The sequence below is a fragment of the Manacus candei genome, unplaced genomic scaffold (genome assembly GCF_025592945.1).
Source record: "Manacus candei isolate 608988 ecotype Guabito, Panama unplaced genomic scaffold, ASM2559294v1 h1tg000031l, whole genome shotgun sequence".
NCBI classification, from domain to species: Eukaryota; Metazoa; Chordata; class Aves; order Passeriformes; family Pipridae; genus Manacus; species Manacus candei.
Window position 1 is genome coordinate 290947 of NW_026138079.1, and position 27126 is coordinate 318072.

At 60.2% G+C, this 27126-nt stretch overlaps 1 protein-coding gene across 1 annotated transcript in view; it reads left to right on the plus strand.

Moving 5' to 3' along the window:
• Positions 1-26605, plus strand: part of DCHS1 (dachsous cadherin-related 1) — a 47988-nt gene extending 21383 nt beyond the window's left edge. Inside the window, exons 3-21 of the mRNA XM_051791304.1 lie at positions 383-571; positions 671-902; positions 1925-2161; positions 2463-3482; positions 3860-4047; positions 8626-8722; positions 8883-9040; positions 10670-11504; positions 11837-12076; positions 12497-12622; positions 12862-13071; positions 13604-14467; positions 14938-15051; positions 17435-17646; positions 17789-17943; positions 19193-19323; positions 19775-20061; positions 20628-20766; positions 21034-26605. Coding sequence (XP_051647264.1) covers positions 383-571; positions 671-902; positions 1925-2161; positions 2463-3482; positions 3860-4047; positions 8626-8722; positions 8883-9040; positions 10670-11504; positions 11837-12076; positions 12497-12622; positions 12862-13071; positions 13604-14467; positions 14938-15051; positions 17435-17646; positions 17789-17943; positions 19193-19323; positions 19775-20061; positions 20628-20766; positions 21034-23648 — 8049 coding nt within the window. The 3' untranslated portion in view covers positions 23649-26605. The remainder of the gene's footprint in view (positions 1-382; positions 572-670; positions 903-1924; positions 2162-2462; positions 3483-3859; positions 4048-8625; positions 8723-8882; positions 9041-10669; positions 11505-11836; positions 12077-12496; positions 12623-12861; positions 13072-13603; positions 14468-14937; positions 15052-17434; positions 17647-17788; positions 17944-19192; positions 19324-19774; positions 20062-20627; positions 20767-21033) is intronic.
• The last annotated feature ends 521 nt before the right edge of the window (positions 26606-27126 follow it).

Here is a 27126-nt window from a genome sequence, read left to right on the forward strand (position 1 = left end):
GCTGGAGATAGAAAACAGAGTGCAGCTCTTGCACACAGTGCTCCCCCTCCTCTATGTCCCCTCACAGGGGCCCGCCAGCACAGGCTGATCCCAGGGTGCCTCACAGCTGCGGACAACACTGCCCACGGCACTGTCTGCATCAGTGAGCCCTGGGAGCCCTGTCCTGCTGCAGGGAGGGCTGCAGGGGAAGCGGTGGCTGGTGTGGGACAAGAGCTGCAGGCTTGAGACAGTCACTGTCACTCTGCATCACGATGATCTTCTCTGAGGACAGTGTGGTGGCTGTGGACCATAGAGCAGAGGGTGGCAGTGGGGTGTGGTGATGGGGCAGGGCTGGGTCTGGCTGGTGGTCTGCTCTGTTAAGGTAGTACCCTCCCTGACCCAGGTGACAGCCACAGATGCAGACAGTGGCGCGTTTGGCTCTCTTTCCTACTCCATTGGCTCCGGCATCGGCAGCGTTGTCCCCACGCAGTTCAGCATTGACAAGCACTCGGGGCAGCTGTGCACGGAGCAGCCCCTGGACCGCGACGAGGGCACGTCTGCCTACGACTTCACCATCACTGCTGTGGATGGGGTGAGTGCTGGCGAGGCCGTGGGACGCGGTGCTGCTGCCTCAGCATTGTGCAAGGGATGCTGCTGCCCTTGCACTGTCTCTGACCTAGTCCCTCTGCAGGGCGGCCTGAACTCCATGGTGTACGTGAAAGTGTTCCTGGAGGACACAAATGACAACCGGCCAGTGTTCTACCCGCTGGAGTACGCTGCCAGCATCAGCACACAGAGCATGCCAGGGACAGCTGTGCTGCGTGTCACTGCTAACGACAAGGACGAGGGGCTGAATGGGAGAGTGACCTACCGCATTGTGCTGGGAAACTCGCCCCCGCTCTTCTCCCTCAACAAGGACACAGGTGAGAGCTGTCAGGGAGCCAGAGCAGGCAGAAACCAGAGCATTGTGATATGGGAAATGTCAAAGCAAGCCTGTGTATCAATGCTTGGACACCTCAGCAGTACAATCTGCCTCTGGAGTATGCCTGTTCTTTTCCCTGCCACATCATTCTCTGTTTGATTTCTTGAGCCTCTGGCAGCCCCTTCCCAGATTCAGTCCCTGACCTCTTGTTTCTGCTCCCTGCTCTGTTCCTCGTTTGTGCCATCTTCCTTCCTCTCCCCCCTTCCCCATCCCTGACTCACTGTGCCTTTCCTCCTACGTGCTGATGCTTTGCCCCATCGAGCCGTATCCTGGTTTGTTTCTTGTCCCTGCCAGTTCCCTCCTCTCCCCGGCTCAGTTAACTCTCCTCCGTATCTGTCACTCTTGGTTCCACCATTCTCACTGGCTGTGTCTGCTCTGCCTTGCGTTGGCCATTGAAGACAGAGCAATTTCTGCTGGGGAGGTGGGTGCATGAGCGTGTGGTGGCGGGGGCTCTCAGCGGGACAGGAAGGTGCATTGAGGGATCTGCAAACTGTTCCCAAGTTCCCTGCAGGTAACTGGGATGAGACAGGCACTACCAGTCCTCCTAACACAAGGTCACCTCCTTCATAGGGCCTGTCAATTATGGTACTTCAGTCCCAAAGCCTCCCCATAGCCCAGGACCCACCTGCTGTGTCATGACTCTCACCCTGTGCCCCACATTAGAAAGCCCTCTCCCCTCCTTTCTCTCTCCCAAGACCTACCCTCTGGCTCGTGTCCCTCAGCCTGTACCACTGCTTAGCTCAGGGCTGGGTGTAAGGTTGAGTGGGGAGTATTTGGGTAGGCTTTCCTGGGAAGGCTCCTCTCCTTCACTCCAGCTCCTCCATAGCAAGCTCCCTCTATGATTCACATTGTTTCCTGTCCCCTCTGATCTGTCTTTTCCAGCTTATGGGTTGGCCTATCCCCTGGAGCCAAGTGACAGACAGGGGTGCAGCATAGTGCCCCATCAATGGCTTTCTTCCCCAGGTGTCATCTCCCTGTCATGGTCCCTGAGCGGCAAAGCCAACACCCTGGTGCAGCTGGTGATCTCTGCACAGGACGGGGGGGGCTTGCAGGCACAGCCAAACGCCCGGGTGAACATCAGCATCGTGGAGGGCACGGTCTCACCTCCTGTCTTTGAGCAAGCTCAGTACTTCTTCACTGTGCCCGAGGACACGTCGCAGGGCGCCAGCGTGGGGGCTGTCCAGGCCCACAACCCGCCAGGTAAGGCATCGTCCCTTTCGCATGCCGTCACTTTCCCTGTCCCCTCACCATCCTGAAGGTCCAGCACCCACCACACTTCCTCACAGAGCAGCCCTGCTCTGGGAGCTCCACGCACACACGTCTGAAGGTGCACCCTATGATTGTCACCCAGCTCAGTATGTGTGCTTACCCATGTCTATACACACACCTATGCATCCATGAGCATGGGCACAGTGCTGCTGGACATCTCAGACCAGCTCCGGCACAGCCAGCGCTGCCCAGCCTGCTGTCATTCCTCCTGTCTCCATCCCTTTGTCCACAGGTCATGCTGATGACATCTTCTATTCCATCTCCTCGGGGGATCCTCATGGCTACTTCTCCATTGATTCGGCCTCGGGGCAGCTCCGCACCAGCATGCCTCTGGATCACGAGTCCCAGGCAGTCCTCATCCTGGATGTCCAGGCCCGAAGCGGTTCACCCCCTGCCTACAGCAACACACGCGTGAAGATCTCTGTGTCAGATGTGAATGACAATGTGCCGGCATTCCCAAGCCCCTCCGACTCCATCCTGCTGCCAGAGGCCACAGAACCTGGGACTACAGTCTACACCGTGCAGGCCGAGGACCGTGACAGCGGTGCCAACGGCCAGGTGACCTTCGAGCTGGTGTCAGGGGGTGAGGGCACCTTCAACGTGGAACGCACCTCGGGGGCGGTGCGGCTCCTTGGGGCCCTGCAGTTTGAGGCCAGCTCAGCCTACAGCCTGGCCATCGTGGCCCGGGACAGTGGCGTCCCACAGCTCAGCTCCACCTTCACGCTGCTGGTGCACGTGCAAGCCGAGGATGACAACGGGCCCATCTTTGACACTCTCACCTACCGCGTGGAGGTGCAGGAAGGTGTCCCCGTCTCCACCCGTTTCCTGCAGGTGAGGGCCCTGGCACACGATGTGGAATCCACAGCCCTTACCTACCATCTGCGTGCAGACGGGGACGCTGCTAGCTTCGGCATCATGCCCGAGAGCGGCTGGCTGTACGTCAAAAGCGCCCTGGACCGGGAGATGCGGGACCTGTACGTGCTGACGGTGCTGGCCTCGGTGGGAGGCAGTGGGGCTGCGGGGGACACCCGCAAAACTGGCACCAGCACCGTGCGAATCAGCATCACTGATGAGAACGACAACAGCCCTCGGCTGAGCGAGGAGCGGTACTTCTTCACCGTGCCGGAGAACCAGGCTCCTGGCAGCAGCGTGGGGAGGGTGACGGCCAGCGACCGGGACGCGGGGCAGAACAGCCGGCTCACCTACCGCCTGCTCCAGCACGATCCCAACTTCCTTATCCACACACAGACAGGTGAGAGACTCCCGGCTTTCTAGGTGGGGCTGACTGGTGGGAAAGCCCATGACAGGACAGCAGTGATGGCAGACAGGCCAGTGCAGCAGCAGAATAGGCACCTTCCTGCCCCTGCAATGCTGGGCTCCAGCAACACACCTGAGCAACACAGCTGAGCACAGGCTCTGCTCTAAGAGAGGGCTCGAGCTGTGTCCCCACCTCTCCGTGTTCCCACTTCTTGTGCTTGTCCCATCCCTGGAAGTGTTCAAGGCCAGGTTGGACAGGGCTTGGGACAACCTTGTCTAATGGAAGGTGTCCCTGCCCATGGCAGCGGGGTGGAACAAGATGGGCTTGAAGGTACCTTCCAACCCAAGCCCTTCTGGGATTCTCCCTCACAGGAGAGGTCAGCACCAAGCACAGCCTGGACCGGGAACAGCAGTCCAGCTTCCAGCTCCTGGTGATTGTGCAGGATGGGGGAGCACCGCCCCGCAGTGCCACCGGAACCATCTATGTCACCGTGCTGGATGAGAATGACAACGCTCCTGCTTTCCTCCACGTGGGCAGTGGTCAGGAGCTGCCCGTGCAGGTAGAGGCACAGGCTGGAGAGCTGGTGAGGCAGGGATCAGGTAGCCTCTGGTTATGGGACAGGCAGTTCTGCTGGGGGATAGGGAGGGGTAGGGACACCCAGGAGAGTTTTGGGGTGGGAGATGAGCAGGCATGAGTCAGATCTATGCATATGCAGCAGCCAGGGCTGTCTGGCAAATTTGACTGAGACATGGCAGGATGGGCATGTCCTTGGGCAATGCAGACATCCTGGTGACAGAGCAGGCAAGGGCTGCAGAGGGCTCTGGCACCAGCAAGACTGACCAGCAGACAGAAGCTCTTGGCTTGCACGTGCCTGCAGGGAGGGATGGCAAGAGGAGCCCTGAACCTGACCCAGAAGAGCCAGGGTAAGCAATTGTGGGTGGGAAGGTGCAGGATGCCATCACCTAGCTCTGGGGATTTTGGGTACAGCCACCCTTACTTCTGGTAGGTTGAGAAAGCAGTGCACAGCTGGGCTTGGCACACACAGTGGTTTTCTGGGAGTCCGCTGTGGCTGCCAGCTTTCCCTCAGCACTCTGGTGGCAGCATTCACCAGGCACTGCATGTGCTGCAGACCCAGTTATGTGGGTGCTGCTCAGGAGAAGTGGGTGAGGACCAGCCTCGCATCTGCCTGCCTCTGCTCTGCTACGTCCCTAAGAGCAGCATGAGGGGCAAGGGCTCATGGCAGTCGACCAAGGATCGCTGGCAGCAGCAGAGCACAGTGAGCAGCCAGAGCCCTGGCCTCATCTCCTTGGCACAGGGACAGCCTGTGGCTGGACACTGCATGTCAGGCTGTGTGCTCAAAGCCCCTCACATGGGGCTGGCTCACACACGTCACAGTGGTGGAAACCACTCTCTGTCACAGATGCTGCCTGAGCCACGCACCCCCTGCAGAGCAGGCAGATCTGTGTTGGTGGTCACTGCCTATCTGGGTGACACAGGACCTGGGGACACTCTGCAGCTCCAGCCAGGCCTTCCCTGTTCATTGCTGCTTCCCTTCATGTTCCAGGGTGCAGCCATCCCTTGCCCAGATGCCTTCTTGCGTGCCCTGATCTGCTGGCAACATTGCTAGCAGGGCTTGGCCTGGGTGAACGCATCTCCCAGGGCCTGAAGGAGGCAGAGAAGACAGTTAGTCTTGCCCTCTCTCTGAGCAGCACTCTGGGACCAGAGCAGGTGAGGGAGCAGCCAGCCACGGCATGGCTGAGGCTGCGCTGGACGGGCTCTGCAACACAGCAGTGCTCGCAGCCAGGGTCCATATGAGCCCTGCTCCTGTGTGGGGACACCTGTGACATGCTGCATGGCAAGATCTGCAGCTGATCCCAGTGTCTGGGGGCACGAAGTGCTGCAAGTGCCCTGCTACAGCTTAGGAGGGCTCTGCTTATACAAAGGGACCACAAAAGCAGGTATGTCCTTCAGGGGACGGGGCAAAGCTGGGATGGGTTCAGAGCCCTGACTGCAGGTAAATGCTGCAGCAGCTCTGAGCAAACACCTGTTTGGGCACTTTGGTTTGCAGCTCTCCTGCTGGAAATGGGGGTAGGAAGCACGGGAAGAGCCCACTGTTAGCCATGGTTTGGGTGTAGAAGAGAGGCTTGGAGGGAAAAGTGAAAACTGGATGATAACACAAAGCTCTGTGATTCCCTCAGACATACTTGGTGCTGTGTTCATGTTGGTGTGCATCAGGCAAAGCAGAGGAGGGTTCCATGTCAGCACCTTCCAGCATCAGCTGGAGGAGTGTCTTCTGGGGGGGATTCTAAGTTGAAGCACATTGGTGACATGCTGGCAGGACCAGGGGTTTCTGCATGGAGTCTGCAGTAATGGATCCTCCCAGGGAATGGTCACTAGGAGAGGGAAGAAGGGACAAAGGGAAGGAAAAAGGGGTCTGTTTGCACAGAGGAGATGCCCCCGGTGCTGCTGTTCTTCTGTATCCTCCTAAGAGGTGAAGGTTGATGTCACTAGTCTATTCACAGCAATCAAGGTGAGGGCTCCCAGTGAAAAACTGTAGAAGAATCATGTTTCACTGTTCAGTCAGGAAAGACGATGGGAGATGAAATCACTGCTGCTGACTGGAAAGAGACACTGATGGGACTTACACAGTGGTGGGTTCTGAACTGGCTGCTTCAGTTTGGGGAGAAGCCTGTGGCTTTGTGAAAGTGTCACCGCAGGCTCAGCACAGGCAAAGAGGCAAATCAGATTCTGAGTTTAATTAGAAAAGGAACAGAGAATGAAAGAAAACATCATTACACCACCTCAGATTCTGCCCACTCTCTCTGCCCAGCTCCGTTCCTGAAGTGAGCAGAAGTGCTAGAAATGGTTCAGAAAAGGATGTTAATGGGATCTCTGGCAGATAATGGTTTCCATGCAGAAAAGAAACACTTGGACATTCTTTGGCATGGATGAAGCTGCAGGAATATCACAGAGGCGTGCAGAGAGTCATGGGGAAATGAGAAGTTGCTTTTTTACAACACAAGACTGGGCAGCTCCATAAGAACTGACCAGGCAGCAGGTTTAAAATAAACACAAGCAGCACTTTTTCATGCAGAACATAATTAAATTGTGAAATCATTGCCCAAAGTTGCATGCGTTCAAAACTAGATGAATTCATGGAAAGAAAAAAATATCCATCAAAGGCTGTTGAACACAAATATGATCTGTGGCTCAGGAAGTGTCTGAGCCACAGTAGGCTGGGAGCCGGGGAGGTTCACAGCAGGATTGTTCCACACGTACCATGTTTCTCACATCTTCTCTGTATTTCCACTGCCAGCCTCTGCCAGAGCTGTGCCTGTGGCCGGAATGGCTCTGTGAGTTTGGAACCAGGCTGGTGTTTGCAGCAACCTTCAGGTGGCCTTGCCCTGTCTCACCAGTTTGCAGAGGCACGGCCACTGCTATTGCTGTTTATTCCTCTCTGAGCGGCTGAACCGGCGTTTGGACATGGGGCTGTGTGAGTGCTGCTCATGTAACTCCTCTGCCGAGTCTCTGCCTTCCTTGAAGAGATCCAATTCCTCATGGGAGGGCAACGTGTCCCTGCCCACTGAGCAAGAGCCTCAGTCGTGTCTCTCCCTGAGAGCAATAGGGACAGTGTGAGGGCAGACCCTGCCCTGGCCTGTGGTGGGGAGGGGTTGGAAGGGGCTCCGAAGCGTGGCCCCACGTAGAGGTGTCCACGCAGGCTCTCCTTTCATCGAAGGCCAGGCTATATTTAGGTCTGTGCCTCCATCACTGCTGTGAAAGGCTGTTCCAGATTCGTTGATCTGGTACTAGAAACCATCTCTTCATTTCCAGCCTAAACTAATTTCTGACCATTTTATACTTATTTGTTCTTGTGCCAGTATTGTGTTTTCGCTTAAAAAGCTCTCTTCTCTCTCTGGAATTTCCCTCCCTCTCCCAGTGTTTACAGAGTGCAGTCCCAGCACTGCTTGGCCTGGCTGAATGAGTCCAGCTCCTCTGGTCTTCCCTTCCAGGGCTCTAGCACAGTGCCAGCAGCTTGGGCAACAGCCCTGGCCCTCACCTCCACTTGGGAGCCCGCAGCCTCTCCTCTGAAGTCCTGCTCAGATTCCACTTGTCCCTTTCCTAAATGCATTAAGAGACACAGATCACACTGCACATCTGGGTCTGGGAAGGTGATCTGTGCCTTGGGATGTGCTGACAGCGTGGAAATGTGAGATCTGTCCCCTTGGGGTGGGAATTTGGCATCTGCTGGGATGGAAGGAACTGCAGGGCCTGTGCCAAGCAGGAATCCTGCTCCACCAAGGAGTCTGTGCTGGAGGAGGCATGTCTGCAGCAGTAAAGGGATGTTTGCTGAGGGTGATCCCAAAACCTGACAGGTGCTGAGGAGCATTGATGAGGATGTGTCCAGTACCATAACTATCCAGGAAAGATGTTTGTGTGCAATGCTGTTATGTGTGGTCTCTGAGGGGAAGCTGATAACTCCCCTCAGGATGTGGGGTTACCTGAGCATGTGTGTGATTGATTTCTCAATGGTCTTGTGCTGCATTGGCATAAAACATGGGTCTAAAGTGCTCAGAGACAGGCAGTCAGTGCTACACAGGAACAAAGGAGGGAAGGGAAAATCCCCGAGTGAAGGTGCCTGAGCCCAGGAAGATCTGCTAGCTGCATTTCCAGAGGTAGCAAACCTCCCAGGTTGGATGTGGGAACTGAGGAGATCACTGGCTGTGGCCAGGGAGGCTGGCACTGGGCTGTCAGGGCTCGTGCCTTGGCATTGGCAGCTGAAGGGGCAGAGGGAACCAGGACTGTCATGGAGCCCTGCACTTTCCTATCTGCAGAGGCTCTGGGTGTAACATGGGTGAAACAGTGCCCTCCCACAACCCTGCATTGCCCCCCCACCCTGCTGAGCAGGTTGTGAAACAGGGCAAAAGGGAAGCAGAACCTCCCCTGGCCAGTGTCACTGCAGACTCCTCCGTGTTTCCAGCCTCAGGCACAACCTGTAGGTCCTGCCGGGGGTCTGTGCGATGGGTGAGGTGTAAGGCTGGTGCAGGAGAGTGCAGACCCCGTGCCATGCTTGGGGAGCTGTGGGGGTGATCTGAAGAGTGCCCTGTGCCACTCAGCTGCTCCCTGGGCTGTGCTGCAGGTGCTGGAAGAGAAGCCATCAGGACTTCTGGTCGCCTCCCTGCAGGCCAAGGACCCCGACGAGGGGGAGAATGGGACCATCATCTACTCACTGATAGGTACGAGCTCCAGAATTGGCGAGTTGATGCTGCTCTGCCTTGCAGCCATCACCCAGGCAGATGGGTGCCCACTGCCCAGGACCCCCACACTGTGCTGCCCTTCCTTCCTGCCCTGCCCTGCCCTCCCTTCTCCATGACAGCATTTCAATTCTCTCTGCAGGAGCCTGGGCAGAGCGTTTCACCCTGCACATGGCTACTGGAGAGCTGCGGACGGCCACGGCTCTGCGCCGGGCTGACCGTGCCGAGTACATCTTCACCGTGACAGCCAGCGACCGCGGCGCGGTGCCTCGCAGCACGTCAGCCATTGTTCGCGTCCAGGTACCCAGTACCCAGCTCCTCCTGTCCCTGCACTCCAGCTCCTCCTGTCCCTGCATCCCAGCTCGTCTCATCCCTGCACCCCAGCTCCTCCTGTCCCTGTACCATCTACCCCTCACTCGCCTCTTGAAGAACACCTTCCAGCTACCTGTCAGCCTTTCTCCCTACCTCCTCACCCTCCACCACCTTCATCTCCGGGGACCTCTGCCCTTGCTCAGCTGTTGATCCAGCCCTAAAATCCGTGTGGAGAACCTGGAATGGGAAGAGATGAGTCCATCTGCCCCTGCACATGTTCTCATTTCCAAAGCGGCCAACCCCAGTTCTGCCTTCTGATCAAGCCTCAGACAGCCAATTCTGTCCTACATACCTTGGTACAGGGAAGAATTCAGAGGTTCCCTGCACAGAGACATCCATTCTTCCCACCATCTACTGAAATGGGTGTTCTGACCCCCAGGGTGTTTGTTCTGACCCTCAGGATGTCCCTCACATCTGTGTCACTTTGGCACTCCCTGCCTCGTGCTGCCCGGACAGCCACGTCCTTTCTCTTCTGTTAGTAATGAGCTTCCTTTAACAGCAGAGACCCTGGTTCCCCCCATCAAGGCACTCCCACAAAACACTGTTTCGCATCTTCCTGTCACTGTCCTTGCAGGTGTCAGGACCATTTGACTCTCCATGCTGTGCCATCCCCTCCAGCCCTGCCCATCACTCCCCTTTCTGTCACACAGCTGTCCCCACTCTGTGCCTTTCCCCTGTTAGTTTGGGAGCTCTGTGTGTGCTCCCATAGCAGAGCCCAGCTCCAGCGCAGGCGAGTGCGATACACCACGTTCTCTCGAGGAGCAGAGCCTGGTGTTAGCCTGGCACATCTGCCTTCAGCCACCCACAATATGTTTGATACCATTTCCTTTTTACACCATGTCTGGGACTGTTCTTGTCAGCAAAGCTGTTCTGGAGCCTCCAGAGCACTGAGGCCAGGCTGGCCATCCCCAGTGTGCTGGTTTGCACCCCTGTAACAGGGTTTGCTTGACAGTCACTGGGTTTGATCCCCTCTGGGCTGACAGGTTTGATGTTATTCCCATTTTCCCCAGCTCCTTGACAGGAGTGTGCTGAGTTCTTCAGTGGGTTTTCCATTCAGATCACACTGTGGTGGCCTTTCCAGCATTCTCTCTCCTATCCACAGGTGCACCTCATCCCCAAATTAACTCCAGTATCTCTAATAAAATTAGAGATAGTATTTATTTATCTTGGGATCATACTGGGTTCTCTCTCTTCCTGTACATCCCATTGGGATGAGCATGACCTCTCTTCTTGCCCAGTCTTGCTCATGTTTGCAGAAGTGTTTCTGCTGCTGTCTGTTGCCTTTGCGGTATCTGACACAGCCACAGGCCCAAGGAGTGGCTGAGGGAAGGCACCTCTGGAGGTCACCTTGTCCAGCCCCCTGCTTATGCAGGGTCATCCATGTGGCTTTTGGCTGTGTCCAAGGCTGAAGACTGTACCACCTCTCTGGTGCCAGGGCCTGGGCACCTTCACAGTGAAAAGTGTACCCCAAGGACCAGAAGGACCCTCCTGTGTTCCAGCATGTGCCCTGGCACACAGCCCCCTGCGTGTGCCTCTCACTGCTGCCTCTCCTCACAGGTGCTGCCATCCTCCCGTGTGCTGCCACGGCCTGATGCCACCATGCTGACCCTGCACCCTCTCGAGGGGGTCAAGCCGGGGTCTGTGATTGGCTCGGTGGCCCCCCCGGATGCCCCTGCACGAGGACAGCTGACCTACACGGTGGTAGGAGGTGGTGGGGACGGCACCTTTGTGGTCGACAGTGTGACAGGGGAGATTTATGCTGCCCGGGAGCTGGACTATGAAGCTGGGGCACGGCATGTGCTCCAGGTGAGTGCCGAGGACACGCAGCATGGCTATCCCTCCAGCCGGCTGGTGCTGGTCCAGATCCATGTGCAGGACTGCAACGACCAGGCGCCCACCTTCCCTGAAGACCCTATCACCATCGTGGTGCCGGAGAATACCCAGGCTGGCTCCTCCATCTTCACCTTCCAGGCACTGGATGGGGATGGGGTAGGCCCCAACAGCCAGGTGCGCTACGCCCTGCTGCACCTGGAGCCCGCTGGGGCCCCCTTCCAGCTCGACAGCCGCTCGGGGCAGCTGACCCTGCGCCAGGGCCTCGACCGGGAGGCTGCTGCCTCCTTCCTGCTGGTGGTGGAGGCCACGGACCAGGCCCGCAACGTCAGCCAGCGCCGCTCAGCCGCCGTCACCGCCCGCGTGTTTGTGACTGATGAGAATGACAACACGCCCGTCTTCCTCTCCCCGGCCACTGTCAGCATCATGGAGGACCAGCCCACGGGCTTCGTGGCGCTGCACGTGGTGGCCCAGGACAGCGACCTGGGAGAGAATGGACGTGTGAGCTACTCCTTGCGAGCAGGCAATGGTGACGGCCGCTTCCACCTCAATCCCAGCACTGGTGAGGGCTAGGAGTGTGCAGGGGTGGCAGCGTGGACACTGGGAACATGGAGGCTGAGGAGGGTGCAGAAGTACATGGGGATGTTGCATGGTGCGTGGGAGGAGAGCATGGTCTGGGAAGCCTGGAGGAGGGAGATTAGGGGTGCAGGGAGCCCCAAGCCCAGTATTTGGTTGGCACAGTGTTGCTGGTCTCTGAGACCTGGCTGTCCCAGCAGACCCCAGTGCCTGCAGCCTCACAGTAGACCTGTCCCGAGAGCTCTCAGCCCCAGTGCTACTGGTCCCAGCTTGCCCCAGCGCCGCTGGTCCCAGCTCGCCCCTCTGCTGTGCCCACAGGTGCACTTTCCATCGTGCGAGCCCTGAATCGGGAGGAAGTGGCACAGCACAACCTGACGGTGGTGGCCATGGACCATGGCTTCCCACGCCGCTCCGCCACACAGCTGCTGACCGTGCTGGTGCTGGACGTCAACGATGAGGCTCCTGCCTTTGAGAAACCTGAGTACGAAGCCCACATCATGGAGAACCTGCCAGCAGGCAGTCCGGTGCTGCAGGTGCTGGCCACGGACCGGGATCTGGGTGAGGACACACACAGGGGTGAGCTGCCCAGTTCGATCAGGGTCCATCGGGAGATGCACACCCTGCTTGCTTCTGCTGGTCTGGAGAGCCTGGCTGACCAGAGAGAAGGATCAGCACCTGGCCTGGAGGTGGGAGACGGGCTGGATCTTGGTAGAAGCTGAGAATGGAACAGGGATTATGGTTTCCTCTGCTCCCCCCGGCCAGTGGCCTTTGTTCTCTAAGGGCTCCTTGGGCCATGTGCACCTCCATCAGCTGGGCTGGGACCCCCATATACCTCTCTGCCCCCAGGGAGCAAACCCACCCTCTTGCTCAGCCTGTGAGCCTGGGTGGGAGCTGAGAGCAGACAGATGTAGGGCTGGGAGCTGAATGAGTCACTGGGGATGCTTCTGGGCCACTGTCAGACCTCCTTCCTCCCCGCAGGTGCCAACGGGCAGGTGTCCTATGGGGGTCTCTCTGGGGGGCCGTTCTCCATCCACCCACAGACAGGGCTCATTGTGACCACGCGTCCCCTAGACCGGGAGGAGCAGGAGCAGCATGTGCTGACGGGTAGGTGATGAGGGGCAGCAGGCAGGGGGTCAGGGGAGTAGATAGGGGCTCCCTGCTGCTGGGGTGGGGAGCATTGCAGGGAAGGCAGGCCATGGGGAGGGAAGGGGGTCTGTGGGGCACAGCAGGGCTGTGGGGTGGTTTGGAGGTGCAGGAATGCTGGTGCTCCCATGCCTGGGTATTGGCACATGGGCGCCGAGGCCGTAGCTCCCTGTCGGCGGGGCGCTCTCTGTGTCCTGCAGTGTACGCGCGGGATGCCGGCCTGCCCCCCAGCCTCGCCAAGGCCACCGTGCGGATCACAGTGGGCGATGAGAATGACCATGCACCACAGCTGGAGAGCGAGTCCTGCTCTGTGGAGGTCCCCGAGAACCAGAGCCGCGTAGCACTCTACACCCTGCGGGCCACCGATCCCGACGGCGGAGAGAACGGGCGCTTGGAATACAGAGTGGCAGGTGAGGTGCAGTGGGAGTGCAGGGCTGGGTAAGGGTGGTTCTTCTGTGCTCCCCTGGCTCTGGGGACATCAACAGCGGCAGGTCCTGTTCCCACCTCAGTTCTCTCCTGCTCCAAACTGCATGGCACTGCTGCCACCTCTAAGCCCTTGAATTTCTCTGCCCCCAGTAAACAGCACCCCAAGGTCTGGACAGGCTCCGCTCCTCATTCCCCAGGCTCATGTCTGGTTTCCCAGGCTTAGACCAGTTCCACACCTCTCCTAGCTGCTCTGACCTGTGAATTCACAGGTTGCAAAGTAAGCTCTCTGCTGTATCCTGCCACATGTTATCTAGGGAGCCTCCATGACAGCAGCACTGGCCTATGTGTGGTTGGAGTCAGTTCTGCAAATGGACCTGACCCAAGGAAGTTTAGTCCCACTGGGGCTTACTCTCCCCACCCTCTCAGGCCACATGGTGGTGGGCTTCCTGCTGTCCAGGGCCTTCCTCATTCCAGTTATTGTCATGGTGCCTTGTTATTCCCCGTCTTCTCTTCCAGATGGAGACCCTGGGCAAGATTTCAGCCTAGACCCCATCTCTGGTGTCCTCTCCACTGCACGTGCCCTCGACCGGGAGCAAGTTGCTTCCTACAGCCTCACCGTGGTGGTGCAGGACCACGGCTCCCCCCCACACAGTGCCACCATGTCGGTGACTGTGCAGGTTTTGGACCTCAATGACAACGCACCCAGTTTTGCTCAGGCCACCTATGCAGTGGAGGTGCCAGAGGACTTGCCAGTCGGTGCCCTGGTGCTGCAGCTGGTGGCCGAGGACCCCGACGAGGGCACCAATGGGCAGGTCTCCTACTACCTGGGCAATGAGTCACTGGGCATGTTCCAGGTGGAGCCACAGAGCGGGCGCATCCAGAGCACCCAGGTGCTGGACCGGGAGCGCCAGCCCAGCTACAGCTTCCTGGCCAAGGCGGTGGACTCAGCACCATGGGAGCCCAAGAGCACGGCCGTGCGTGTCACCGTCACAGTGCGAGACGTCAATGACCATGCCCCGGCCTTCCTGCACAGCCCACTCACCGTCAACCTGTCCCGCCACACGCCGCTCAAACAGGTGGTGGCCACGATGAGGGCTGAGGATAGGGACGCAGGTGCCAATGCCTCCATCCTGTACCGACTCACCACCCCCAGCTCTGCCTTCGCCATCAACTCCTACACGGGGGACATCCAGCTGCTGCAGTCTCTGGGCTCACTCAGCCAGCGCCAGCGGACACTCTTTGTCCTGGCCACGGACCTGGGGCAGCCGGCGCTCTCCTCCACTGGGGTGGTCGTGATCCATGTGCAGGAGGAGCCATACCGGGGGCTGCGCTTTCCCCGTGGCACCAGCGATGTGGTCCTGGCCGAAAATGCCGCCCCAGGTACCTGCTGGCAGTGAGAGCAAGCACTGTTATGGAATGGGACAGGGCGGGAGGGGAGGTGGGAGCAATGCTGTGGGGAACTCAGACCAGGGAGCACTGCAGGGTCTGAAGAAGCCCCATTATGCTTTGGGCAGACCCAAGGGACCGCATGGTCTGACTGGTGCCCAGGCTGGTCAGGGTGGTGTTCCTGTGGGCTGGCCTCAGGGTTTTCAGATCACTGTAGGCAGCCACAGACACCCAGGTGCTCCTGGAAGGTCTCCAGGGTCACAGACCACAGAGGGGCCGTGGAAAGGTGCCACAACTCCAGGCTCCCAGCCCAACATTACCATTAGTATTTGTGTTCCCTGTCAGCAGTGTCCTTGGGCAGAGCGGTGCTCCTGTGGTACAGCACATGCTGCTACATGCCACCCTGACCCTCTGCCACCTGTCCTGAGTCTCTGCTGTCCCTTCACACCTTTTCTCTCTCCCAGGCACTGTAGTGGCGAGTGTCCAAGCTGTGCACACTGGGGGCTCCTCGGGGCGCATCACCTACAGCATTGTCAGCGGCAATGAGAGGAACACCTTCCTTATCCAGCCTAGCTCAGGTACAGCTCCAGGAACACCTGGGGAGCTCTGCCTGTGCCTGCTTGGCTGCTCAGCGGCCCCCAGGGCACAGGAACACTGCCCACAACTCTGTATCCGTCAGTTGAGAGGTGTTGGGACTGGGATGGGGACACTGCCCTGTCACTGTCCAGTGGCTGTTAGCACTGCTCCCAGTGCTATTGTGGTCCTCCCATAACTGGACCTTTCCTCAAAATCTCAGAGGGCAGCGTTAGATGGGACATAGGTAAGAAATTCTTCCCTGTGAGGGTGGGGAGGCCCTGGCACAGGTTGCCCAGAGAAGCTGTGGATGCACCATCCCTGGAAGTGTTCAAGGTTAGGTTGGACAGGGCTTGGAGCAACCTGGGATAGGGGAAGGTGTCCCTGCCCATGACAGGAGGGTGGACTAGATGACCTTTTAAGGTCCCTTCCAACTGAAGCCAGTCTGAGATTCTGTGACAGGAAAAAGATGGTCCTCGGAGCCCAGACATCCAGCAGGAACTTCTTGTTAAAGCTCCTGTGCCCGTGGGGTGGTTAGGTCTGGGACAAGACCCAAGAGATCTCACTGACACTGTGCCTGTGCCCTCTTCAGCCCATGGCCACTGTGCAGGTGTTTGTGAGCCACCCGTGGCAGAGCACAATGTGCATCCTTCGGCACCATGACCAAGTACTGGCCACTGTCAGTCACCCATGGGCACAGCAGGCAATGCTCAGCCATGCAGAAGAGCCCATCTGACATCAGGGTGCCTGTAGCAGTCCACTGTCACCACGCGTCCCGTCAGCCACTGTACGGCCCCCCCGGCACCTTGGTGTCACCGCAAACCCCTCCCTCCCCCAGCACAGCACTGCAGGGAGGCCAGGTCAGCCCCCTGCATCCTAAGAGGGGGTCTCAGCCCCCACACAGCCGTGGCCCCACCAAGTCCTGAGCGGCCTGAGTCGCAGGTTTCCTGCTGCAAATGCAGGAGTGGGTCTGTGTGAGCCTAAAGTTTGGAAGTGAGCATTACATGGCTATGGAGCTGTGTGAGCAGGACTCTGCTGCACTTCTTGTGACACTGGACTGCATGGCACACTGCTGTGGGGGCACAGAACCACTCCCCATCATCCCTATTCCTTTGCATCCCCTTGTCGTGCCCCTGCTCGAGCCACGTGTGCCCATGGTTCCCAGAACACCCTGGGCACATCCTGGCTCCGCACGGTCACTGTGGCAGTGCCACTTCATTCCACTGAGGAAACACTACCCTCAGCAAAGCATCCAGAATACAAGATTTTTCCCTTAAAACATGTCTGTCTCTGAGTCTTGTACGCCTGTCTGTGATGCTGCCCTGCCTTCTCCCAGGGCAAGGGGCCAGTGCTGTAGGCAGACATGAGGGGTTGGAGGAGTGAGGAGACCAGAAGGGCTGGCATGGATCTGACCCCTGCCCTGTGCCAGCTGCCCAGCAGGGTTACAGAGGCAGGGGGTGCAAGGGAGACAACAGAGCAGTCAGCTCCCAGCCCACAGGTGGTGGGAGGTGAGGACGTGGCTGTTCCCCAAACCAGGCCCCTGTGTGGGCAGCTGCCACCCATGTCCGCTCCTGGACATGTGCCCTGGTTCACTGTGTGCCCTGGAACCCTTGTCACCATGTCCCCATGCAAAGCTGGTGGCAGAGCTCTCACACAGGCCAGGCTTGTCCAAAGCCACACAGCTGTTCCAGATGCTGCCACTGCATCCCTGCCACTGGAGTGGTTCAGCTGCTTGTTTCATGTGGATGCTGGAACAGGCTGCAGAGAGGCTCCGCAGGACTCCTGGGGCAGGAATTCAGCCATAGGAGCTCAGTTCCCCTTTGTTCCATGTGAACACATGCCTGTAGGAATGCTGCCAACTGGTTTAGTACATCCTGCTGGTTGCCATCCTCCTTCCTAGGTAGGATAGCAACACCTTGTTGCTGCAGCAGCCAAGGTGCCCATGGCTCAGGGTGGTGGCAGTGGGTGTCTGTCCTTAGAGCCTTTTGCAAGGTTCTTACTGGACTCAAAGCTGCAGTGAGGTGACTCTGGCTCAGAGCTGGATGAGCTTGTGTCATGATAGGAACAGCTCTTTCTGCTCCACACCTCTGGGGGGGTCTCCAGGTGGGGGGACTGGCACATGCTGTAATGTCAGCAGGAGGTGCTTGTCCCCAGCAAGATGTGGAATTTATCACCCGAGGCAGTTCTCAGGGACAATGAGAAGCTGCCAATGTGGGGAGGGCTGGGAAGGGCTCGATGTATCTGTCCTGTCCATCTGAGAATGGATGGATGGGCAGAGGGAGGGATGGATGAATGGAGGAATGAATCGAGGGAGGGATGGATGAGAGGTGGACATGCTAGTGCATCACCCCCCCCTTCACTTCCCCATCCCACTGTTCCCCCTCCCAGGTGCCATCTCGGTGCAGGACTCCAGCAGTCTGGACTTCGAGGCCAGCCCTCGGCTGCGCCTGGTGATCCAGGCAGAGACCGTGGCTTCCTTTGGCTTTATGGCCATAAACCTCAACCTCCAGGACGTGAACGACAACCTGCCCCGCTTCCAGCTGCAGAACTACGTGGCGTTCATCTGGGAGTCACAGAGCTATGACTCACCTGTCATCCAGGTAGGGCTGGGGCACAAACAGGGATGCCTCAGCCCTGGCCTGGGTGGGGTGAGGGGGTGGGGGCTACACGGGCCTGGGCCTGGCACCTGTACACAGGTCCTGCCTCAGGGGCTCCACAGCTGAATCTTATGTGGCTTTGCAGGTGCTGGCAGATGACCTGGACCAGGGAGCAAATGGGCAGGTGACTTACGCCATCAACCAGTCCCTGCCAATGCCAGGCTTGTACCACATCGACCCTCAGACCGGCACCATCACCACCACTGCCATCCTGGACAGGGAGATCTGGTCCCAGACCCGGTGAGTGCAGCCCGGCTGGGGGGGTGCAAGGACAGAGCAGAGCTGTGCAGCACAGCCCCAAGGCATGGGGGACACTGTCCATGGTGCCCCCAAAGCTGTCCCAGCCTGGCTGTGAAATGGCTCTGCAAGCAGCAGGAGCTGAGGGTCAGTGTGAGTGTGGGAGTGAAGGACACAGGAGGCAGATGGCCAAGATGAGCCCAAGCATGGCCCAGCTGGGTCTCTGCAGAGCTGAGGAGATTGTGAGGGGGCCCTGGGCTCATCCATCTCCCTTCCTGCCTGCTTAATCCACACCACATCTGCTCAATCCCTTCCCACCTCGGAGCACAGCACCCTTGTGTCCTGCCGCATGGCTCCAGGCCGCTGCACTACACTGAGCCCCCCCAGATGTCCCCTGCATCCAGCCAGGCCCTCTGAGCCCCTCTCCATGTGTGCATGCTCTGAACATGTTCAGCCACTCTGCCTGCACATATATGAAATGCTGGCAAACACCTCACTGAGAGTCTGAGTCTTTACCTGCCCTTTCCCACACACCTGGCTTGGGTGTGGCCCCCCAGGCCATTTTCTCCCCCCAACTTGTGCTTCGGTGGATGTGGGTCCCTCTCTCCTGTCTCCCAGTGTGGAAGGCCTGGGGCATTCCTTCCATCCACACACCTCTCACCATTCCAGAGAGGTTCCAAGTGTTCCCCAGCAGCCAGAGAGCCTCAGACACCTGCCTGCACCCCGCAAGGTGCTCTGTCTGTACCCACACATTTTCCAGACTCCAACACGTGCCTTAGGAGTGCATACACCTGCTGCCCTGCCCCAGCATGCCCCCCATGTACCCACACCCACTGCCCCACACGTTCTCTTTATGTCTCTGCTCCTACACATGCTCTCCAGACCACCGAATCACAGAATCAATTAGGTTGAAAAAGACCTCTGAGGTCATTGAGTCCAACCTATGACTAGTCACCATGTTGTCAACTAGGCCATGACACTGTCATGTCCAGTCTGTCCTTAGACACCTCCAGGGAATGCTCCTCACGGATCCATCACCCCAGACACTCAGCTGCTGTGCATGGTTTCCCCACCACATGCACATGCTCCAGCCCTGTGCACACCTGCAGTGCATATCCCAGGTGCTGTGCACACTTATGGTCCATGTCCCAGGTGCTATGCATGTGTGCAGTGCATGTCCCAGGTGGTGTTCACGTGTGAGGTGCTCCCTCACACATGTGGGCACATGTCTGACCCTTGTGCCTGCCCACAGTTTGGTGGTGACGGCGATGGATCGAGGGACGCCACCACTCGTGGGCTCAGCCACGTTGACCGTGGTGGTGATGGACGTCAATGACAACAGCCCCACCATCCCGGTCCCCTGGGAAATTCGTGTCCCTGAGAGTAAGTGTTGCAGCACTGAGGGCTGGAGCTGGGGTGTAATGGGCACTATGGGGTGGGGAGGAGCCCCCAGGCAGGCTGGACTAAGTCACACCGACCCTCTGGCTGAGCCCCCCAAGCTCTCTGGCACAACCCCTGTGGTGCAGTTGTGTCCTGAGGAAGCCATCTGAATTCCCAACTCAGCCCAGGCCCCTACCCCGCTGCCACAGCTCTGGCTGCAGGCACTGGCCCTGCCTGCTCACAGTCCTCAGCCAGTGTACTCTGTGTCCATGCCAACCTCCACCTGTCCTGCCAGGCTCCCAAGACCTTCTCCTTTCCCCTAGCATCTCCCTCTCCCATGGTATCTGCCCCCCTCTCTGGTGCTCAGGCTCTAGAATGAACTGGTTTCCCACCAGGTGAGCCACGTGTGCTCCACGGGGATGGGGCTGCTTGCTTACGCCTCTGCTCCCCACAGACACGCTGCTGGGCACCCAGATAGCCCAGCTGACTGGGAACGACGTGGACTCGGGCCCTGCGCTCTCCTACACGCTGCTGCTGGAGGGGGATGCAGCGGGCACCTTCGGGGTGCTGCGCTACGGGGGCCGCATCGCCCTGACGGGGCCGCTGGACCACGAGCAGCGCAGCCACTACACCCTCACCCTGCGCGCCTCCGACACACGCCACGAGACCGAGGCGAACCTCACCGTCCTCGTGGAGGACGTGAACGACAACGTGCCCACCTTCACCCAGAGTTTCTATCAGGTACTGCGCACCAGGTGTGCCAGGCAGTGCGGGCCATCCCGCACGAGCCCTCTGCGGCTTCTGCCTGGTCACCTGCACAGAGGATGGGTCTGAGCCCCTCCTGGCCCCGCTTCCTGCCTCCCAACCACATCCTGACACCCCTCATGCTGTGGTGTAGAAGGGGCTGAAACCACACAGGTGACCCTGGGACCAGCCCCTGCAAGGGGCACAACCAGTTGCAGAAGGTCCAACTGGAATGGGCTGGCACAGAGGGGAGGCCAGAGTGGGTGGGAGATGGGCCACAGCCTGGACAAATGTTTGTGGTGAGACCTGGGATCCCACGGACAGGTCCCTGATGAAGGCTGTCTCAGGCAGTGTGTGCTGCAGCTCTGGAGCCCAGGCAAGGGGCTGGGGAGCCTCAGGGATGCTTGAAGGAGCACAGGCCTCTGGGTTATGGCTGTCCTGGCCAGTGAAGTGCTGGGCCACCTTGGCTATGGCTCCCTGGCCAACCCCAGACCCACTCCCAGCCCTGCTGGGTGCTCTGGGCAGGGGGTACCAGACACTGACTGAGGTTTCCTCCTCTTCAGGTGCTGCTGCCAGAGCACACACCTGCTGGCAGCGTTATTCTCACCGTGAGCGCAACTGACTCCGACTCGGGGAGCAACGGGGATGTCACCTTCCGCCTGGCTGTGCCCAGCCCTGATGTCGCCATTGACCCCAGCAATGGTGGGTGGGGTTGGTGCTCTGTGGGCTCCTCTCATGGGTCACTCTGGGGATGTCTGTGGAGGGGGGCACCCCCATGCTGGCCCTGCTCAGCCCCTCACCAAGTCACTTTCTGGGGTGTCTGGTGAGGCAGACTCAGCAGGATGGCCATCAAACGCTCCTGCCGCAGTGTCCCAACAAGTGTCCCAACACCTGCTCCTCCAGCCAATACCCCAACATCAGTCCTGACTCCTGCTGACCCTGTGCTGACCCTGGCTTTGTGCCCCACAGGGACTCTCTTCACCACCCGGCAGATGGAGTTCGATGCCAGCCAGCCCACCCTGGATCTGGTGGTGGAGGCCCATGACCATGGCTCTCCCAGCCTCTCATCCTGGGCCACAGTGCAGCTCCAGGTGCTGGATGTGAATGACCACAGCCCCCGCTTCCAGGAGCCACATTACAACACCAGCGTCCCTGAGGACCTGCGCCCGGGCACCACTGTGCTGACGCTGGAGGCGGGTGATGCCGACCTCTCCCGGGAGAACGCCGGCTTCGACTATACCATCGTCAGCGGGAACGGTGGCAACGCCTTCCAGGTGGAGAGCCGGGTGGCCTGGGCCGAGGGGCAGCTCCGTACACAAGGAGCCCTGGTGCTTGTGGAGCCCCTGGACTTCGAGACCATCCCGGTGTACAACCTGACCGTGGCGGCCTCAGACCGGGGCCTGCCACAGCGCAGCGCCACTGTGCCCGTGCTCATCGCCGTGCGGGACGTCAATGACAACCCACCCGTGTTTGCCCGGGCCGAGTACCGCGCGGCCGTCAGCGAGGCCACGCCGCCCGGCACCGAGCTGCTGCGTGTGGCGGCCCACGATGCTGACTCGGGGCCGCGGGGCCACGTACACTACACCATCAGCTCAGGCAACCAGCACGGGCTGTTCCAGCTGCATGAGACCACAGGGGCCCTGAGCCTGGTGCTGCCGCTGGACCGGGAGGCCCAGACCATGCACACACTGGTGGTGCGGGCCACGGACACACCGGGTGGGCACTTCGCACTGGTCCCCGTGGCCATCGAGGTGAAGGACATCAATGACAACAAGCCGTACTTCCCGGTAGAGGTGCTGAGCGCCAGCATCCGGGAGAACCTGCCACCCGGCACGCTGGTCACCACGCTGCGCGCTGTCGACGCCGACACCGGCGCCTTCGGGGAGCTGCGGTACACAGTGCTGGAGCAGGCGGTGGGGGACCCTGCCACGGGGGATGGCCGGGACGCCTTTGCCGTCAACAGGAGCTCTGGGGAGCTGCGCTCCCGCCTCACCTTTGACTATGAGCGAGCCAAAGCCTTCCAGCTCCTGGTTCGAGCCACTGATGCTGGCAATGCCTCGGCCACGGTGACCGTGCGGGTGCTGGTGACGGGGGAAGACGAGTATGATCCCATTTTCCTGAGCCCCTCTTTCAACTTTGAGGTGCCTGAGGGCGCGCGCAAAGGGCAGAGCATTGGGCGTGTGCTGGCCACGGATGAGGATGAGGGGGCTGACGGCGTTGTCCTGTATGCCCTGGCAAAGCCCTCGCCGTACTTTGCCATCAACCAGACCACGGGCACCATCTACCTGCGCGTGGACAGCCAGCCCCAGGCCGGGGCAGGGCGCGCCAAGAGGGAGCCACGGGAGATGAGCCTGGAGGTGCAGGCACGCAGCCCCCTGCCCGCCTCCCGTGTGGCCTCCACACAAGTCACCATCGATGTCACACACACCTCCTTTGGCCTGGCACCTGACCTCAACCTGCTGCTGGTGGCCGTGGCCGCCTCGCTGGGTGTTGTGGTGGTGCTGGCCGCCGTGGCTATTGTGCTGGCACTGGTGCGCTCCCGGCAGCGCCAGGGCCGCAAGAAGGCGGAGGGGGACGGAGTTCTGGCTCGCACGCAGAGCGGGTCCCTGCAGAAACTGGGCCGTGAGGAGCCAGCGCTGCCCGGGGCTGAGCATATCTACCACCAGGCACTGCCGGGGTACGGGGCCGAGCCGGCAGGGTCCTATACACGGGGTGGCTCGCTGGACCCCTCCCACTCCAGTGGCCGCGGCTCTGCTGAAGCCGCTGAGGATGACGAGATCCGGATGATCAACGAGTACCCGCGCGTGGCCAGCATCACGGCCTCTATGCAGGAGCACATCGCTGCCCGCGGCCCTGACTCCGGCATCCAGCAGGATGCCGACCAGCTCTCCGACATCTCCTGTGAGCCGGCTGCGCTGGAGAGCGCCCAGTGGTTCAAGAGCAAGAAGGGCTCTGGGCTGCTGCTGCCGGGGCCACCCTTACAGCTGTATCGCGAGGATGGGGGGGGCAGCGCCTTCCTGGGTGTCCGCTGTGGCCTCAGTGTCTCCTCACAGCCCCAGGACTACGCCTTCCCGGAGGATGGCAAGCCCTCCGTGGACGGCTCGCTCACCGCCATCGTGGCCAGTGATGAGGAGCTCCGTGGCAGCTACAACTGGGATTACCTGCTGAACTGGTGCCCCCAGTTCCAGCCGCTGGCCAGCGTCTTCACAGAGATCGCCCGCCTCAAGGATGAGAGCTCCCTGCGCAAGCCCTTCCAGGCCAAGCCCAAGGCAGAGCCCAAGCCCCGCATCGACCCCCCACCCCTCATCACCTCGGTGGCCCACCCAGGCGCCAAGTCCGTGCCCCCCAAGCCGCCGCCGGGCAGGACCTTCCCACACCTGTCCTCCCTGCGCCGCTCGCCCATCAGCCACGAGGGCTCCATCTCGTCTTCGGCCATGTCGCCCAGCTTCTCTCCGTCACTGTCCCCGCTGGCCGCCCGCTCCCCCGTGGTCTCGCCCTTTGGCATCTCGCAGGGGCCGTCGGCCTCCACCATCAGTGCTGAGCACTCGCTGGAGCCCCCCGAGGAGGCCGAGCTCAGGATTTAGAGCTGGGCCCCTGGACTCCTCCGCCCCAGCCCGGAGCCATGGGGCTGGAGCGGGGCCCAGCCCAGGGCTGCTCACACGGGTGCTCCTCCTGCTCGCAGCACTATACCTGGCCTGGGCCCCAGGGGCTGTGGGTGCCTGTGTCCTTTGGGGCTGTGGCCCCTGTCCCTGTGGTCTGGCAGACCCTACACTGGCTGGTGCCCTATGGACTGCTGACCCCAGTGCTGGCACCCCGGGGCGATGGTCCATGTGCTGCTCACAGTGTCTTGGATCGGCGCCGGGCAGGATGGTGCGTCACGGTACTCAGTGCTCTGGGAGTGGCTGGGAGCAGAGGGCTGCTGGGCCAGGGACTGCAGACCCAGACCCTGCCCTCCCCAGCCCCAGGGCCATGCAGCAGCCCGGATGCAGGATGACCCTGCCCTATCCCTGCTGCCCCTTCCCTAGTTGCTCCCAGAGCAGGGGGATGGTGCCCTAGCACTGGTGGTGATGTCCGAGGGCAGAGGGACGATGCCCCACAGCTGGGGATGATCTCCCAGGGTAGGGGGATGATGCACCACAGCTGGGGGCAATGCCCCAGGGCAGGGATGCTGCCTGCCCATCTGTCTGTGCTGTCTGCAGGGACAGGGGGCTGAACCTGCCCCCTGACCGGGAGGGGACACCCACCCCACATCTGGATATGGCAGATGGAGAAGGCAGTGCCAGTGTCCTGCTGTCTGTCCATGGCTGGGTGGGGACAGGGGAGCCTTTGAGGTCTCTCCAGCCCTTCCACCACCCACAGTGCAGGTGATGCTTCCAGGGGATCTCCTGCCCAGAGCTGCAGGAAGCTGTTCCTGGGGTTCCAGGCAGGGAGACGGGTGCCCTGCTCAGTGTGGGAGCCCTATTCCCCGGGCCAGGTGCCTCTCTGGGCGGGGATCCCAGGCTGGAAGAGTGTCCAAGCATGGGCAGTGCAATGGGGCTGGCAGAGCTGTGTGAGAGGTGGTGGGGACAGCCCAGCCCCAGGAGCAGCAGTGATGGCTGCTGTGACCCCCATCCATCTGAGGCCTGGTGGGCAGCCTGCAGCTGCAGGGATGCAGGTGAGAGGGGGTACCCCAAAAAGCCACGTGGCCAGAAGCTGGTGTGGTGGCAGCCAGCGCGTTCTCTTACAGCCACAGTGGGGACACTGGGCAGCTGGATTCCCCTGGGGCCCTGTTGCGTGACTGCTCTCTGGGACAGTCTGGGTCACGGGCGCCACCTCCACTGGCCCCAGCCCCCTGTGCAGGACTGCTCTGCACCCCTGGCATGCATGTTGTGAGCACGGGACAGAGCCCTCTGTGATGGGGCCGGTCCCCATCCCCTCCCAGCACCTCGCACAGCCGGCCGTGGAGCCGATGTCACACTCACACCAGGCTCAGCCCTCACTGGAGCTTACTCTGAGCCCACAGCTGCTCACAGGGAACAGCCACGAGTCGGGAGCCCTGGCAGTGCAGCCGGGGGTTCTGCCACTGCGGCCTCGCTGCCCCCCGAGGTTGTGACCCCCACACAGCTGTGGGTGCAGAGTGAGGGCCAAATCAGGGCATGGAGAGCCCTGTGGCAGCCCTCAATTCACAGCCAGTCTGGGCATGAGCATGTTTGGGGGTCAGGGAGGACACCCCGCATCTGAGCAGGGTCTGGGGGAAGCTTCCTCCCATCACACTTTCCCCAGACCCAGCACCTGCATGCAGTGGCTGCAGCCCCAGCCCCAAAGATGTTGCTTGTTCCCCTTATTTCCCACCAAGAACCATCTGTGGCTGCAGCCCCATCTGTCATCATCAGCCCCCCATCCCCCTTGTGCTGTGGGGGTCCCTACACCGTGGAGGTCCCCCAGTGTTGCACCCCAGTCCCAATGTATAGTGGGTCGCAGTGACAAGGGACAGGGATCTGTAGCAGTGACGGGGGCACTAATGGGGCACAGGGTCATGTCCACCCTGCCTGGGATCCACAGGGACCTGAGGGGCTCTGGGAGGGGGGGACACTTCTGCTTTGGTGCAGGGACAGCTCACAGAGGCTCTTGGGGTGGGCACCCCCATCTTTGGTGGGCACATCTCTTTGTCCTGCTCCCAAGCACTGTGGGAACAAGTTGTTCTCCCTGGGCCCTGTGAGAGCACTCTGGGGGTGTCCTGTGCTTCTCAGCCCCTGCAGGGGCACTCTGGGGATGCCCTGTGCCCCCCAGCCCTGCTCTGCCCAGGCTGCCCACACAGCCCAGCTCCCACTGCACATCTGGGACAGGGACACAGACAGGTCACCCTGCACACCACACGGAAGGGTCAGACACACGCACCCCACTTTGGGCCGGGGTCACCGAGCCCCCAGTTATTTATTTTTACACATTGTACTACGATTCCTGTTTTTACTCGTTTGTACCTTTTGTATCGTGTCTCGCGGAGCTGCATGTACCGGCGCTGCCCGCGGCCGCGCAGGGGCCGTCCGGCGCAGCCTGGACCCAAGTGCCAACTTCTCAAAAAATGCCTTAATAAACCACACACGTGTTTGTATGGACATGGCCCCATCCGTGCTACTCGTGCCGAGCTGGCACTGCATCCTTGCGGGACTGGCAGGGGAGGACAGACCTGTGCCACAGAGGGGTCACCACGTGGCTCAGCTGCTGGCAACATGCCACGGGCCACGGGCCTGGCCAGGTCCAGCACCCATGTCTATGGCTGTATCCTGCAAAGTCTCTTCCCCATCAGGCCGGCAAGGCTGCGGCCCGGGGTTGTCCAGCAGCGAGGCTGGTTGTGTGTCCCTGTGGGCACACACAAACACAGCTGTGCGAGACGTGACTCCACGTGTGCACACAGCTGGTCCCACATGCTATGGGCAGGCCCAGCCCATCCCGCTGCCTTTGCTCAGGTGAGGGCTGTGGGCAGGGCTGTACGGGGACCCAGAGCTGCAGCAGCTGGGCTCAGACACGCCATCTGCCCAAATGGGTGCACCACGTTCCCAGAATTCCCACTGGAGACACCTGGACATATGAGCCCCTGAGGCCACGGCCCCATCACAGACACCAGCACACACAGACACAGACTGGGGATCCTGGTGATCCCACCAGTCTGCCCAGTAGCTTCAGCTCTGCTCACCCCTGTTGGGTGACAGACACACATGAGGGGTTCTCCACTGATCTCCAGACCCTATGATCTGGCTCCACATGTCAGCCTCCAACAGTCCCCCCGACCCTGGGAAACAGTCCTACAGTCTGAGAACTGGAAGTGGCCATGCAGCTGTCAGGCGTGGGACGTGGCCATACCCACACACTGACCATCAAATACCTACATGTGACCAATTGCTTCCATCCTGCCTTCCCTGCTTTCCCATTTTTTTTTGCTCCCCAAACCACCCTGCTCCCTCTTGGTCCTCAGCTCTCAGTTCCCAACATGCCATAGCGAGTCCTGCACAGCCCCAACCTGCTCTGCAGGGCTCACCCCCCAGAGCGTGTCCCAACCCCCCCGACAGTGCCCGGGGGGGCAGC